The 12884-nt window shown below is 40.0% G+C and overlaps 1 protein-coding gene across 1 annotated transcript in view; it reads left to right on the top strand.

The window, feature by feature from the left end:
* strbp (spermatid perinuclear RNA binding protein) overlaps positions 1 to 12884 on the top strand; it is a 74695-nt gene that overhangs the window by 44701 nt on the left and 17110 nt on the right. The window contains exons 4-6 of the mRNA XM_062434244.1: positions 8445 to 8707; positions 9489 to 9657; positions 11388 to 11670. Of these exons, the coding sequence (XP_062290228.1) occupies positions 8445 to 8707; positions 9489 to 9657; positions 11388 to 11670 (715 nt within the window). The remainder of the gene's footprint in view (positions 1 to 8444; positions 8708 to 9488; positions 9658 to 11387; positions 11671 to 12884) is intronic.

Here is a 12884-nt window from a genome sequence, read left to right as displayed (position 1 = left end):
CTCATAGTTGGATAACTAGTAATGGACTGACTAGTTGTATCCATCCTGTATTTATTTGTTGATGTTAAATAAGGTCAGGTGATTCATTTTCAGTGGTCTACAGACACTGTTGAACAATCACTAATGCTAAATGAGTGTAGAAATGAGGTTCGCTCCTTACGTAACAGCGCAAGAGGCGTGTTACGGTTGGAAGATGATGGGGTGAAAAGAACTACTGTGTTTAGGAGGAGGAGAGGACGGCTGAAAAGATCAAAGAGAGCAGTGGAAGGAGAGACTGAGAAGGGGGGGCAGATAAGACCGTAAAAACATAAATGATGGACAGAGACATGAGAGATGAAAAGCGGAAAGGATACGGAAAGCAAAAAGAGAAGTTTAGAGCGGAGAAAGGGAGGTTGAGAGCAGAGAGAGGAGAGAGAGAGAGAGAGAGAGACAGACAGAGAGAGAGAGAGACAGAGAGAGAGAGAGAGAGAGAGAGAGAGAGAGAGAGAGAGAGAGAGAGGGGAAAAGAAATGAGGGATTGATTAATGGTCTTGGCCTGTGACAGTGGGAGCTTTTCCCCAAGGGGGGAGCAGTGCAGAAGATGAATTATTAAAAACTAGAACAAGAGGAGGATAGAGGAAAAAGGAGTAAAAAAAAAAAAAAGGAAGGGAAAAGGATAAGAGTAGAGGAGTGGTTGGTAGGAGATGGGTGAAGGAGAGGAGAAAGAAAAGGGGGATGGGAAGAGGAAATTCAATGTTTGAGATGAATTGAAAGAGAAGGAGATGTTGCTGAAGGTGCTGAGGTTGTACATTGCGGAAGAGGGCACATGGTTTGAGCTCATAAATAACCAAGGGTAATGCGACTAGTGTGTGTGTGTGTGTGTGTGTGTGTGTGTGTGTGTGTGTGTGTGGTGTGTGTGCGTCTATAGGTTGCAAACACAGTGCTGTGATTAGTCTTGAGTTATGGTGATGCAGCAGATCCTGCGGGTGACCTTGGCGAGGGTGTCACCACGTAAACCGCACGATACACCAAACAGCTTCTTTATCGACTTTTCTCTGAGCTTTCTGAATTTAATGAATACACTTGCGCCGCAGAATTTGTCTACGTCTTCATTCCCTCTTTTTTCACGCACACACATACCACACTCTTGGTTGATTATATTATATCTGTCTAGTTTGTTGTATAGCTTGGTCCTTGTGCATGTCATCATTAGTTCACTCCTCAGTTTCTGGGGGAGGCTTTGCAGGACTTGCTAAGCGGAAACTTTTATAATTTTTAATGTGGTTAAGGCTCCACTTCTTAGACCGAATGTGAAACACTCTCATCTTTACACTGTCTTTATTTTACAGTTATTAAAAGACATAAATTAATTGCCTTACAAAACTCAGGGTTTTTTTTCACAAAGCTTTTCGTTACAGGTCCTTTAATTTGATTTTGATTTAATTTGCAGATATTTAACAGATAATGTTTAGGAATTAGAAAATTAGGGGGGGGGGGGGTGTTTTAATTCAATATATTCGGATTGATGCATAGTTGTAAATGTGTTAAATAAATAAATAAAACATAAATTACATTATTAAATACTTTTTGACTGACAAAAGAAATCTCAGTTTGGATTCTCAGTGGATTGTTTCTTAATGAAAAACTATTTCAGTAGCACTTTACAGATATGTTGATATGTGACACAGAGAACCAAACACTGAAAATGAAGTATTGAACTTAAATTATCAATAATTCAATAACAGCTACATATCAATCCAAATAAACTAAGTGGAAACTTACAGCTAAACCATTTTAACACTTTTTTCTCATAATTTGTACCACATTTTTTGCAAAATGTCCAGCAAGCTAGCCGTTAAATACCTGGAAATTATACAGAAATTTCCTTGGAAATTTGTATAAAATTAAAAAACCTGTAAAAGAAAGCATTTTGTTGAAACAGTAAAACACTTTTTATTAGAACATTTTCATTTTTTTTCCATTTACATCAGTATATGTTTATTTTAGTGTATTCTGGTATTTCCCTCATGTACACATGCCCTGCTCAATACTATAGTATGCACAGTGATAGTGCGAAGTCAGCTCATCTGCTTTTAGCAGTCCAGTCGTAATATTTTATAGGCACACCATAAACCTTTTAAACTACGCTGACACATTACTGGAAGCAAAGGAAGCAGATAAATGAAATCTCAATCTTTAGTGCAAAGTACGCTGGGTAATGTATTTTGGGAAGCCATCTTTTAAGCTTAATTGATTACAGCAGATGTTTAATGAAATAACACAGAAGGATAGTAGATAGTGATATTGATGAGCTGTTTTCTATTGCCTGGTACTGTATTCTTGTAGTTTTCCATGTATCACATTTTTATCCCGTGTTTATCAGGACAGTTAAGAAGTCCTTGTGTGTCACTTTCATTCTTATCTTTTGTTGTTTTGCTGCCAGATCTCTGTCATGAATGCGATTTTGCTCACATATGTAATGTATGTGGACTCTGCTATCCTGTCCATGTGTGTGTGACTGTGCACATGTGGTAATTTGAAAGACAGTGAGAGCGAGAGAGCACAATAAAACTGGATAGTGGAGTATGGCAGGCCGGCCTGCCAAGCAGAGCGCAGATAAATCACAGGATGAATTTTTAATGCAATCTCCCTGAGGCTGCTGGGTGTTACAGAGAAGACACTGGGTTGTTTTTTGTTTTTTTTTCATCGTTGCTCATCCCTTCACTCCCAACCAATTTTTGATGTTTTTGAAACATTCCTTTCTCCTTCAACTCCTCTCGGTTTTATGCCGCTCTAAAGAGATGTGACGTTTTTTCTCAAACACCAACGAGAGAAAGAGTTTGTCTGCGGTATGCATGGGTGGTGATTTGTTTTTCTGGATTTTACTATGAGGTTATATTGGCTTGTGTTGTCACCTTCAGTGTAAACAGGTCTCTGTTTTTACTGTAGCTGGCTGAAAATATAAAAATTCAGTTTGTCTTTACTTCCCTGCATCTCCTTCTGTCGATTTCTCAGCTTTCGTCACGCTTGTTTGCTTACTTTCAAAGGCTTTTCCCACTCCTCCATCTCATCTCTTGTTCTTTCTTGCGAATATCCAGGACTGTGTGCTGTCAGCATGCACTTTAGGCACATGACTTATTAAAAAAAAAGAGCACACAAACACCTCATCACACTGCCTACACACACAGGCACACATACACAGTACAATGGTCTTAAATCCTGCCCTAAAAATAAAAGGTAATAGAGAGATTTTAACAAAGATACACGTATAAAGTGTCTCTCCAATCACAGCTTATATTGTTCCAGTGAGGCTTGTCCTTGGCATCGGGTCGTGTAATTTATAGTAGATGGTTACAGAGAGACAGGATGAGACAGGAAGAGCCTGAAAGAGACAGGCAGCAACAGAGAGGAAAGACATTTGATTCTGCTGCTTCTAAAGTGAAGTAGCCGCTACTGACAGGCTGCGTGTCTAAACCACAGCACCTTGAACTGAAATGGTTTTCCTGCAGGGCATTAAGGACAGAATGGGGTGTGATGGGTGGAAGTGATGGAAGTAATGGATGTATGTGTGCAAGATTGTGTGTGTAATTGATTGTATTGGGTTTTAGGTGCACATGTCATTGATAATTTTCATGCTCAGAGCTTGTATTAAGATATTTGTAGGATTTTTGCATGCGTACATGTGCAGCGTTTTCTTGTGCTGGTGTGCATGTGCACAGTAGTTTAGTACACAGCGAGTTGTAAAAGCTGTTTAATGTGGATTATGTAACATAGACCTGCCAGGCAGTTGGCCTCATTGGAGCGTGAAATGGAGGGTAATTGGGGAGTGTGTGGTCTGCACTATGCAACAATGGCATATGAAGGTATATGCACGTACATATGCAGAGCGCATGGTCGTTGTATGTGTGCTGCTGCATTTTTTTCTGATTCCTTTCTAGGTTTGAAGAATGTCAGACAAGTGTGTTTTTTCCCCCTCTCATTAGATGTTGTATGTCTCCTGTTAAGTTTATGCTAAGTTTACCGTCTGACCTGGAATGAACTCAGAAAGGAAAAAGAAGAGATAAAACAGCCTAGTAGGAGGTTGATGTTAAAAATGTTTTATTTATCTCGCTCTAAAGCAATTATGCCTATTTTTGCCCACATGTTAAAGGATAATTCTGTTGTTATTTTAGCGCTCAATAACAGTATTACACTCACCAAGTTAATTGATGTTATCTTGGCACCCAGCTGTAAAGTAGCCTGACAGGCTTAAAAACATCAGACGATCATAGAGGTTTTAAACAAACCCTGAGGTTAGCCAGATTTATTTGGGAGATTATTAATGACATTTGTGCTTACTTTAACATTCACCACTGAATAAATTGCTTTAGGTGATCTGACTAAACTGTTGGCTTGTTTACAACCTCTCTGATCAATCGCGTTTCCTGCCTTGGCAAACTTTAAAAACTGGATCTTAGTGTTCTTTATTAAAGTCAGAGCCATAACTTTGGTCCTAAAAGACACCTTAACGTATCCTTCTCTTCCAAGCATCAACTTTAGGTCAGATTTTTGAAACTGGACACAGTCTTGTACTGTGTTGGTGACACCGGGGGTTGCTGCAGACATCTTAAAAGAGATCTTTTATGACTTAACCATCAGTTAGGATTTATTTTGCTTCCATACCTACACTCACAAATGCCCCCTTGGACAGGAAAACATATTGTGTGAACGACCTGCGGGTTGTGTGTCGGTCAGGGTGAACTCAAGGATGACCACATTAGTCTCCAACAGATTGAGTGTGTGTGTGTGTGTGGGAGTTTTTCATTGATGGTGTGCCAGACCACTGTGCCATTATATTTGCTAGAAGATAACAGTAATCAGGATGTGAAGAGGGTACCAGAGTGACTTAAGGTGCTTCAACGCAGAGCACTTACAGCATCAAATGGGTAGCACTAATACACACATAGTGATGTGTTTTTCATTGTCAGTCATTTATTGAGCTGTTTTTAAAAGACTGCTTTAACCCACCTGTGAACCTGGACTGAGTAAGGAATGCCACTGCAGAATATTTTTATGTTTTTTCCTTTAATTAATTTGCAACAAGAAGTATTGATTGTTTTCATTTCATTTCAAGCGGGGTTAGATGTTTTTACAGTAACCATAAAGTTTTTATTCAGCCTTTTTCTATTTTCCTATCCTGGGTCTCACTTGTCTAAATGTCTGCAACATTATCTGGTCACACGCTGGCCTCGGGAGTCGATTCCTGTCAGTGGGTCCTCCTTAACTGGTCTGATTTACATGGAGATCAGAGCGACTGGACAGCAACTCCCCCATGGTCGAGTAATACCGACACACTTGTGTGATACAGACAGTCTCCTCGCAGTGTGGTTTATGGCTGCAGCAGCTCCCATTAGCAACGGCTCATAAAATTTGCGACTGTTGGTGTGTTAAACACTGCTCGGAGAAGGAAAAGAAGTATAATGATACACAAATACACATATAATATATTCAAGTACCTTTCTACTACAGTTTATCTTATTTCTTCAAATGAATGTCGGAGTGTCACTGTACAGTTTGACACCAGACTGCTGTGGTTGTGATATCACAACTAGTTTTGAAGCCATTTCCTGTTCAGTGTGAAGTGGAAACTTGAACTTGGACTTCTCAGTAAAGTAGGAGACATTTTGTGTCATAAGATTATCAAACTGTGTTGACTTTTTTGTTTGTTTGTGGGTAATAACCATATTAAAAAATGATTATTCAGACCAAACTATTTTTATATTGCTCAAAACAATGTCTGAAGGGGATTATTAAGCCAAAATATAAAATGTTCTCTTATGCTCAGTTTGGCGATAATGCTGGGATTTTTCCTAATGTTGATTTAATATTATTTTCAATTAATCTGACTTTTTTTTTTCTAAACAGTCATACATTTGTGAAAAACACATAATCAAATTGCTTTCATTTTGTCTGACTAACAGTCCACTTATATAAGACAGAGAAAAGCAGGAAATGCTCATGCTATAGTTCTTTTAGTTCGTTATTGATTCATTTTCTGTCACTCAACCAATTTTTACATTTTAGTTTTGCATTGAAAGTACAACACAACTGTATTGACTGTATTGACTGATTAAGGAGGATTTTTGACAGATGCCTCATTACACTAAAGCATTTCAAGGCACACCCAAGTATTTATTGCCTTAAAATGTCAAATGAAGCCATGCATGTCAAGGAGAAGAAAGAAGAAACTAGATTTCATAGAAGTTTTAATACTCTTTCCTAAAAAGTACCTAAATTCACTTTGTGGCCCTGCAGTTTGCTTTGTGTTGGAGAGTTGCAGTATTTGGTTCCAGTGGGAATGCAGCATGTACTCCTGCCAAATGTTTGAGCTAACAGGCTGTGAGGCTGCAGTTATTGTGCAGTGCTTGTCCTCCGTTCTGTTAATGGCTTTATCTCTTTCACTCTGAAAGAGAATGTCACCAGTTCAATTAAAAATGGGATGAAGTGTGTGTGTGTGTGTGTGTTTGTGTGTGTGTGTGTGTGTGTGTGTGTGTGTGTTTGTGTGTGTGTGTGTGTGTGTGTGTGTGTGTGTGTGTGTGTGTGTGTGTGTCTGTGTGTGTGTGTACGCAGGTGGTCCTTGGAATTCGAGTGGATTGATAGTAGCGCTCAAGCTACACTATCCATAGCACTCCGAAAAGGTCATCTCTGCTGCGTGTGTTTGTGTGTGTATGTGTGTAGGAGTACGGGGGGGGGGGGGGGGGGGGGGGGGTTTGGTGTGTGTTTCTCTTTGAGTAGATGTGTGTGCGTGTGTGTAGTGAATAAAAGGAAATGTGTGTCTGTGAGATAAGCAGGTCTACTTTGCAGCTTGTTGAGAGCAGCCTCTTCATGTTGAACTGGGTTATGCACCTCAGGCTCCCCAGTGTAGCGTGATAACCTCTAATGATTAAAAATGAACCCTTTTCCTTCAGAATCAGGTCGCCAAGTGACAATATACAGTAAACAACAGTGCAACTTTTAATCTTAATTGTTTCTCATTATATTTCTGGGTGGGAAAAAAAGGAAGAAAGACCGACAGCAAAGAGAAAACGAGACAAAGAGAGAAAGTGAGGAAAGGAATAAAAGTCCAAAACTGAACTACAGCAATCAAGGCAGCAGCGTCTTAAAGAATAACTCAAAAGTAAAGTCCAATAGTGAAGGAAAATGAGGTGAACAAATTAAAAATAGGAGTACAATAGAAGCGGTCTTGCTGCTAACCATTAAAAGCACAGAGAAATGAATATGAACCCACGTGTTATGAAAGCCATTGTAATTTATTAATTATCTGTTGTAGGGTATTTCTGTTATTAATTATATAGTTGCTCCAGAGAATTTACGTTATGTGTATTGCAGCAAATGCTATGATACATGCATTCTAAATGTAATTATACCTTCAAAGGATTACATCATCATCTGTTCCCTACATCGCCATTCAGAGTAAGTTCCCTGCTGTCTTAGTGTTACATTTAAATGAGATTAGTTAATACCTAATGATCAAATGTTTAAATAATTACTTTGGCTTTCCATTACAAAAGGTTTAACATTTAGCCACATAAACAACCACCCACTGAAATGCTGTGACACATGAAAAGATGCAGACAGTTGACATGCAATTTACAAGGCTTTTTCATATGAGTGCACATAAATACAGGGACCCATCTGGGTGGTATTAATTGCAGGGTGGGAATCACAAAAGCCTAAGCTACAGCTGCTCCTCTCCTTCATTTCTTAACAAATGGAAGAATTCATCTTTGAATTCAACCTACCCTCCAACAACAATGTTTCATCCTTTTTTCCTTTTTTTGAAGATTCTGTATTATTCCCATAGCCCGCCTATGCTGTGCTCTTCTATAGCCTTCCTTTTCAGTTTTTCTGTTGTTTTCTCTCCTCTGTGCTACCTTTGTTTGATGTCTCCCACCTGATCGTCTCCTCTCATGGTTTTCCTCCTGATACATGCCAAAGAGAGAGAAGGGGGGGGGGGATGAGAGAGACCGAAGAGCTGATATGAATTCCCAAGGCCAGAATGTCTGATTGAATTTAGACAGGTGGAGAGAATATGAGGATGATGGTCAGATGAATTCCTGGCTGCTGTGTGACAGGGTCAGAGCCGTTAAATGGGAGCTGTCACTGAGTAAAGAATTGATTCCTCTCCTGTAAAAGAGATACATAGTGTTGCAAGCATTCGTGCGAATGTGGGTGTTTCATGATACAATTTTGTGTGTGTGTTAGGGAGAAGTTAGTCCCCCAACAGGGAGACCAGTGCTCAATTTGATGGATTAAAGATCAATCTGTTGTTGAATGCCTCTCTCCACTGGTGCCGTTCCTGTAGGAATAGAGTAGGTGAGCATGTTTGTGTATGAGTGCATCTCCATGAGTGTTTCCAGTTAGTTTCAAGCTGAAAAAAATATTATTTATAACTCGTTTATTTCTCATTCTCCTTTACCTTTCAGAGGTCCTTCCGCTCCTTTAGTAACGATGACCGCCACGTCATGGCGAAACACTCCACCATCTACCCCTCTTCTCACGACCTGGAGGCCGTTCAGACGCTGGTGTCCAATGTCGAGGGCGCCCTCAAACACGTTTCTGATTGGCTGGATAAAAGCAGTGGCGACGTCAACACCCAGGTCGACAGCAAACCAGCAGACAGCACAGAGGAGGATGATCCCGGAGATGCGCCCAGCGATGAAGCTGAGGAATCCAGTGACAGCTACAGGTGGGATGGGCGTGACACGTACTGCATAAACAACTTATAAATAAATGTATTTGTATTGCACTTTACATTTCAGCAATCTCAAAGTGATTGTTTGCATTAATTAATCTCCTAGTAGTTTGTCTTTTCAATAATTGGATTTATTATTTAGTCTATAAAACATGACATAGACGTCCTCTTACAATCATATAAAGTAGGGGAAAGTAACTAATATTCTCATTTGAGAAGCTTTAGCCAGAAAGGAGTCATTCCTGGGCATCAGACGCATTTATAGCTCCAGAGGAAATGAACTTAACTGCTTGACAACCTCTGGGCACAGTTTCCATGGTTGACGATCTTCATAAATCCTTTTATTAAGGGTTCACTACTTCTCATTAGGGCTTTTAATTGCCTTGTCGGATCTTATTTTGCAATGCTAAGTGGCATCTTGGACTTTATTCAGTTAAAACGCACAGCTACTTGCCAAAGACTACATAAAATATTGATGAATAATGAATTATTGTTTATTTAATGTTCTGCTATTGTGTTTGCCAAAAGAAGTAGGAAACTATTTTTGATTGGACACAATTGACAAAATCAACTTGAAATCAACTTTTTGCTTGCAGAGTTATTTATTAGACTTTTGACTTTGCACAATATTTAATTAATTCACTATGTATACAAACTTCTATTGAAGAAAGCAATGTAGTAACACTTTTTGTTGTAAATTGAAACGTGCACAGTATGTCCTGACAGTGAAAAACCACAGAAAACATGATAGAAATGTATTTTTCTTTATAAATAGGGAGCCCAGCAGTGGTGGAGGGCTGTGTGGGGTGATGAGAATCGGCCTGGTGGCCAAAGGCCTCCTGATCAAAGGCGACATGGACCTGGAGCTGGTGCTGATGTGTAGAGACAAACCCACACAGACACTGCTGGACACTGTCTGTCACAATTTACCCACACAGATAGAGGTTAGAGACACACACACACACAGACCACACACAAAAACATATAAAGCTGCTTCTTGGTCTCTGTCTTGTGTTTTTTTCTCATACTGTACATATTCAGCAACAACAATCATGGCAATGACATTAACTCGCATTTGAATTTTAGCCTCGCATTAAATCTTCAGTGACATGATGTTTGCTAAATTTAATCCAAGAAAGTACCCTTTTTATATCACAGTCCTCTCCAATGTCAGAAAGTAAGCGTTTTGGATAAGCTCCCACATTTTATGACTGTTTCTTCTTGAGTTTGCCAACTCTCATTGCTGTGTATATACGCGCACGTGTGTGTGTTTGTGTGTGGGGGGCAGAGAGGTAATCTCATGTCTCGGCCCAGTGACTAGAGATTCTGATTTTCTCTTCAGAGCCAAATGGAATGTAGATGGGCCCTCAGCGACTCACTGCTCACTTAAGCAGTGTCGGAAACCCACACACGCACACACTCACTTGTTTTTGGTACTTAGGAGGACGTCGCACTGACTTGGATTAATTTCCTGCATGCTTACTCTAACCCTGACTGTAATAGCTACACACTTTACCCCAATCTCAACCTAAACCTTTAACCCAAAATCAAGTCCAAGCCCTAATATAAGTAATGAAACTTGAGAAGACCAGTTTTTTTGTGTGAACAGATTTTTTTTGTGCACACACATACGCAAACACAGTCCACTTTCTTATAAAGCACGAACAGCATATGCTAATATAGGTACAAGAGAAACAACCATGCATATACTGTACATACCCTTGAAATACATCAAGTGCTTTCTATGTTTTAGTTCACTTCCTCTGTTAATTAAATATTTATAGTCGTGACTTTTATCCATTTGTGTGTGCGTGTGTGTGCATGCGCGTGTGTACCTGTTTTGCCTGTGGGTTAATGTGTGCATTGATGTGTGTTCATTTGTGTCAATGTCATTTCTGTTATGCGATGGTTATTATCACATACATTTTTATGTGTGTCTAGGAGCAGTTGTAGTCGCTGTGTATAGTGACATGAATTAATCATCATCATCAGCGCCTCTTAGTCCTGACCACAGAGGTCAGCAGTAATAGATTCCTTCAGAACGGGCGCTGAATGAAGTAGAGGATACATACAGATAGACAATTTCACAAATGGATGTGCGACACCGAGAAACATTAGAGGTAGACGCATCAAAACAATCACACAAGATCATTACAATGTGTCTAAAATTCACATGGGGGATTAGAGCTTGTACCAGCTTTCATCTTTCACATCAAATAATTTTTTTCCCCTCCTCTCTTCATTGCACGCATCTCACAGCTCCTCATAAATTGTTTATGTAATGCATTTTGTTTATTTGATGATATGACAGATCTTTTCTTTTTTAGGTTTGGTTATTGTACCTAATTACTGTTGCTTGTTTTAAGATATTAAGAAGAGTGGACAAGCAATGTAGAGATACTTTTCACATTTCAAAGTTTTATTCTAATTGAGGATTTCAGTAACGTACTGTGGACCAAAACACTTCAGAAACAGGTATCTACAGGGCTATTCTGTGTTTTTCATGCACATTACTCGCTTCATATTTCTCTTGTCAACCTGGTGATGTTATGCAGCCTCTGCAATAAGCAGCAAGCTGAGCTATATTTTATTTCCTCTGCTTTTTCATATATACCAAGTCATGTTGTGACCTTAGCCTCTGACCATCTAGTTATATCTGCTTGACACATGACAGAAGCTGACGGAAGAGAAATATGAGGTCACAAGCTCCTTGCCCGAGGCGGCCATCTTGGTACGAACTACAACAGAGCCCCAACTCACACTGAAGATTACCCTCACTTCACCGGCCATGAGGGAAGATGAGGAAGAAGAAGAGGAGGAGGAGGAGGAAGAGGAGGAGGAGGAGGAAGAGGTGGTCGATGGGGAGGAAGGAGAGGAGGACAAGGAGGAACAGGAGGAGGAGGAAGTGGAGGAAGTTCAGGATGACGAGGAGGAACAGGAGAAGAAGAATGGGCGAGGTAGGAACACAGACATATAGGAAAACAAACAAGTTGCAGTTTTTTCCTCCTTCTCAACACAGATACTCAGCTGATGTTTGTTATCTATATCACACATTTATGATTGATGGATTTTGTGAATTTTTTATCGTATACATGTTATAAGAACACAAATATTTCCTTCAAACAAGGGGTTTGGCCTCATTAACTGACACATAACAGTCAAAACACCTTTACAATAAGACAGAAACTGTCTAATAGCAATCTCCCCCCCCCATCCCACCCCCCAGTCTTCATGGATAACAGGAACTGGTTATAATTGGTTGTGGGAGGTGGGACGGGGAAGCAAGGCCAGCACGCCAGCGAAATCAATAACCGAGTAGTAGCAAGCTGCCCATCCATCCTGTGGCTCCTGTCCAAGTAGACACTCAGGTCTAAGAGAGAGATGAGAGATAGGACGGAGGTCAGCCGTACATCATGCCAAGTGCCGCAGCAAGACAGACAGGACCGCTCGTATTTTCTCTCTCACACACACCAGAAAGACCACGCAGGCATGCACACACGTTCACCCAACCACAAAGAGGAGACATGCACACACGGTCATATTTTGTACCTGACAGCTAAAGATACCTGTCACACTGGGTGTCTAATTGCTTAGATTTCATCAGTCACCAAGGGAGGTTGAGGGATGAGAGCCAGTGTGTCTAATAGGATCACATCGTAAAAAGGCAAACTTTAATAACCTTAGACATTAACACACACACACACACACACACAGGCACAAGTACCATTTGTGCATTAAAACTATGGCTGCTATTGCCTGGTCAGAACTTCATTCTCAACATATTAGAGTTAGTAAAACATCTCTGACATGCTCACAAATCTAAAGACACGCAAGTCAATTATTGCTTTCGTTTTCTCATGTGTGTTTCAGTAAGCTCTGGCTATTTTAGTGCTGTTAGATGGATCAATACAACCTTCTGGTTTGATCGAGCAGTTGATATATTGATTTAAAATAGTGCTTGGTAATTTCATCTGCCATTTGAATCAGTCACCATGTGCATTAGGATGTTATACATTTCAAAAGACAGTAAAATATTTTATAAAAGTTTTACATGTATCTGTGTACACATACAGTGCATTGCATGAATGGGTGCTCTTTAAGCTCAGATATGGCTGGCTTCTTCGTGTGGTCACAGAGGGAGGGAGGGTGCTGTGACAGTAAATTAGAGGAG

The sequence above is a fragment of the Scomber scombrus genome, chromosome 15 (assembly GCF_963691925.1).
Source record: "Scomber scombrus chromosome 15, fScoSco1.1, whole genome shotgun sequence".
Taxonomy (NCBI): domain Eukaryota; kingdom Metazoa; phylum Chordata; class Actinopteri; order Scombriformes; family Scombridae; genus Scomber; species Scomber scombrus.
This window is presented reverse-complemented; position numbering and strand designations above follow the sequence as displayed.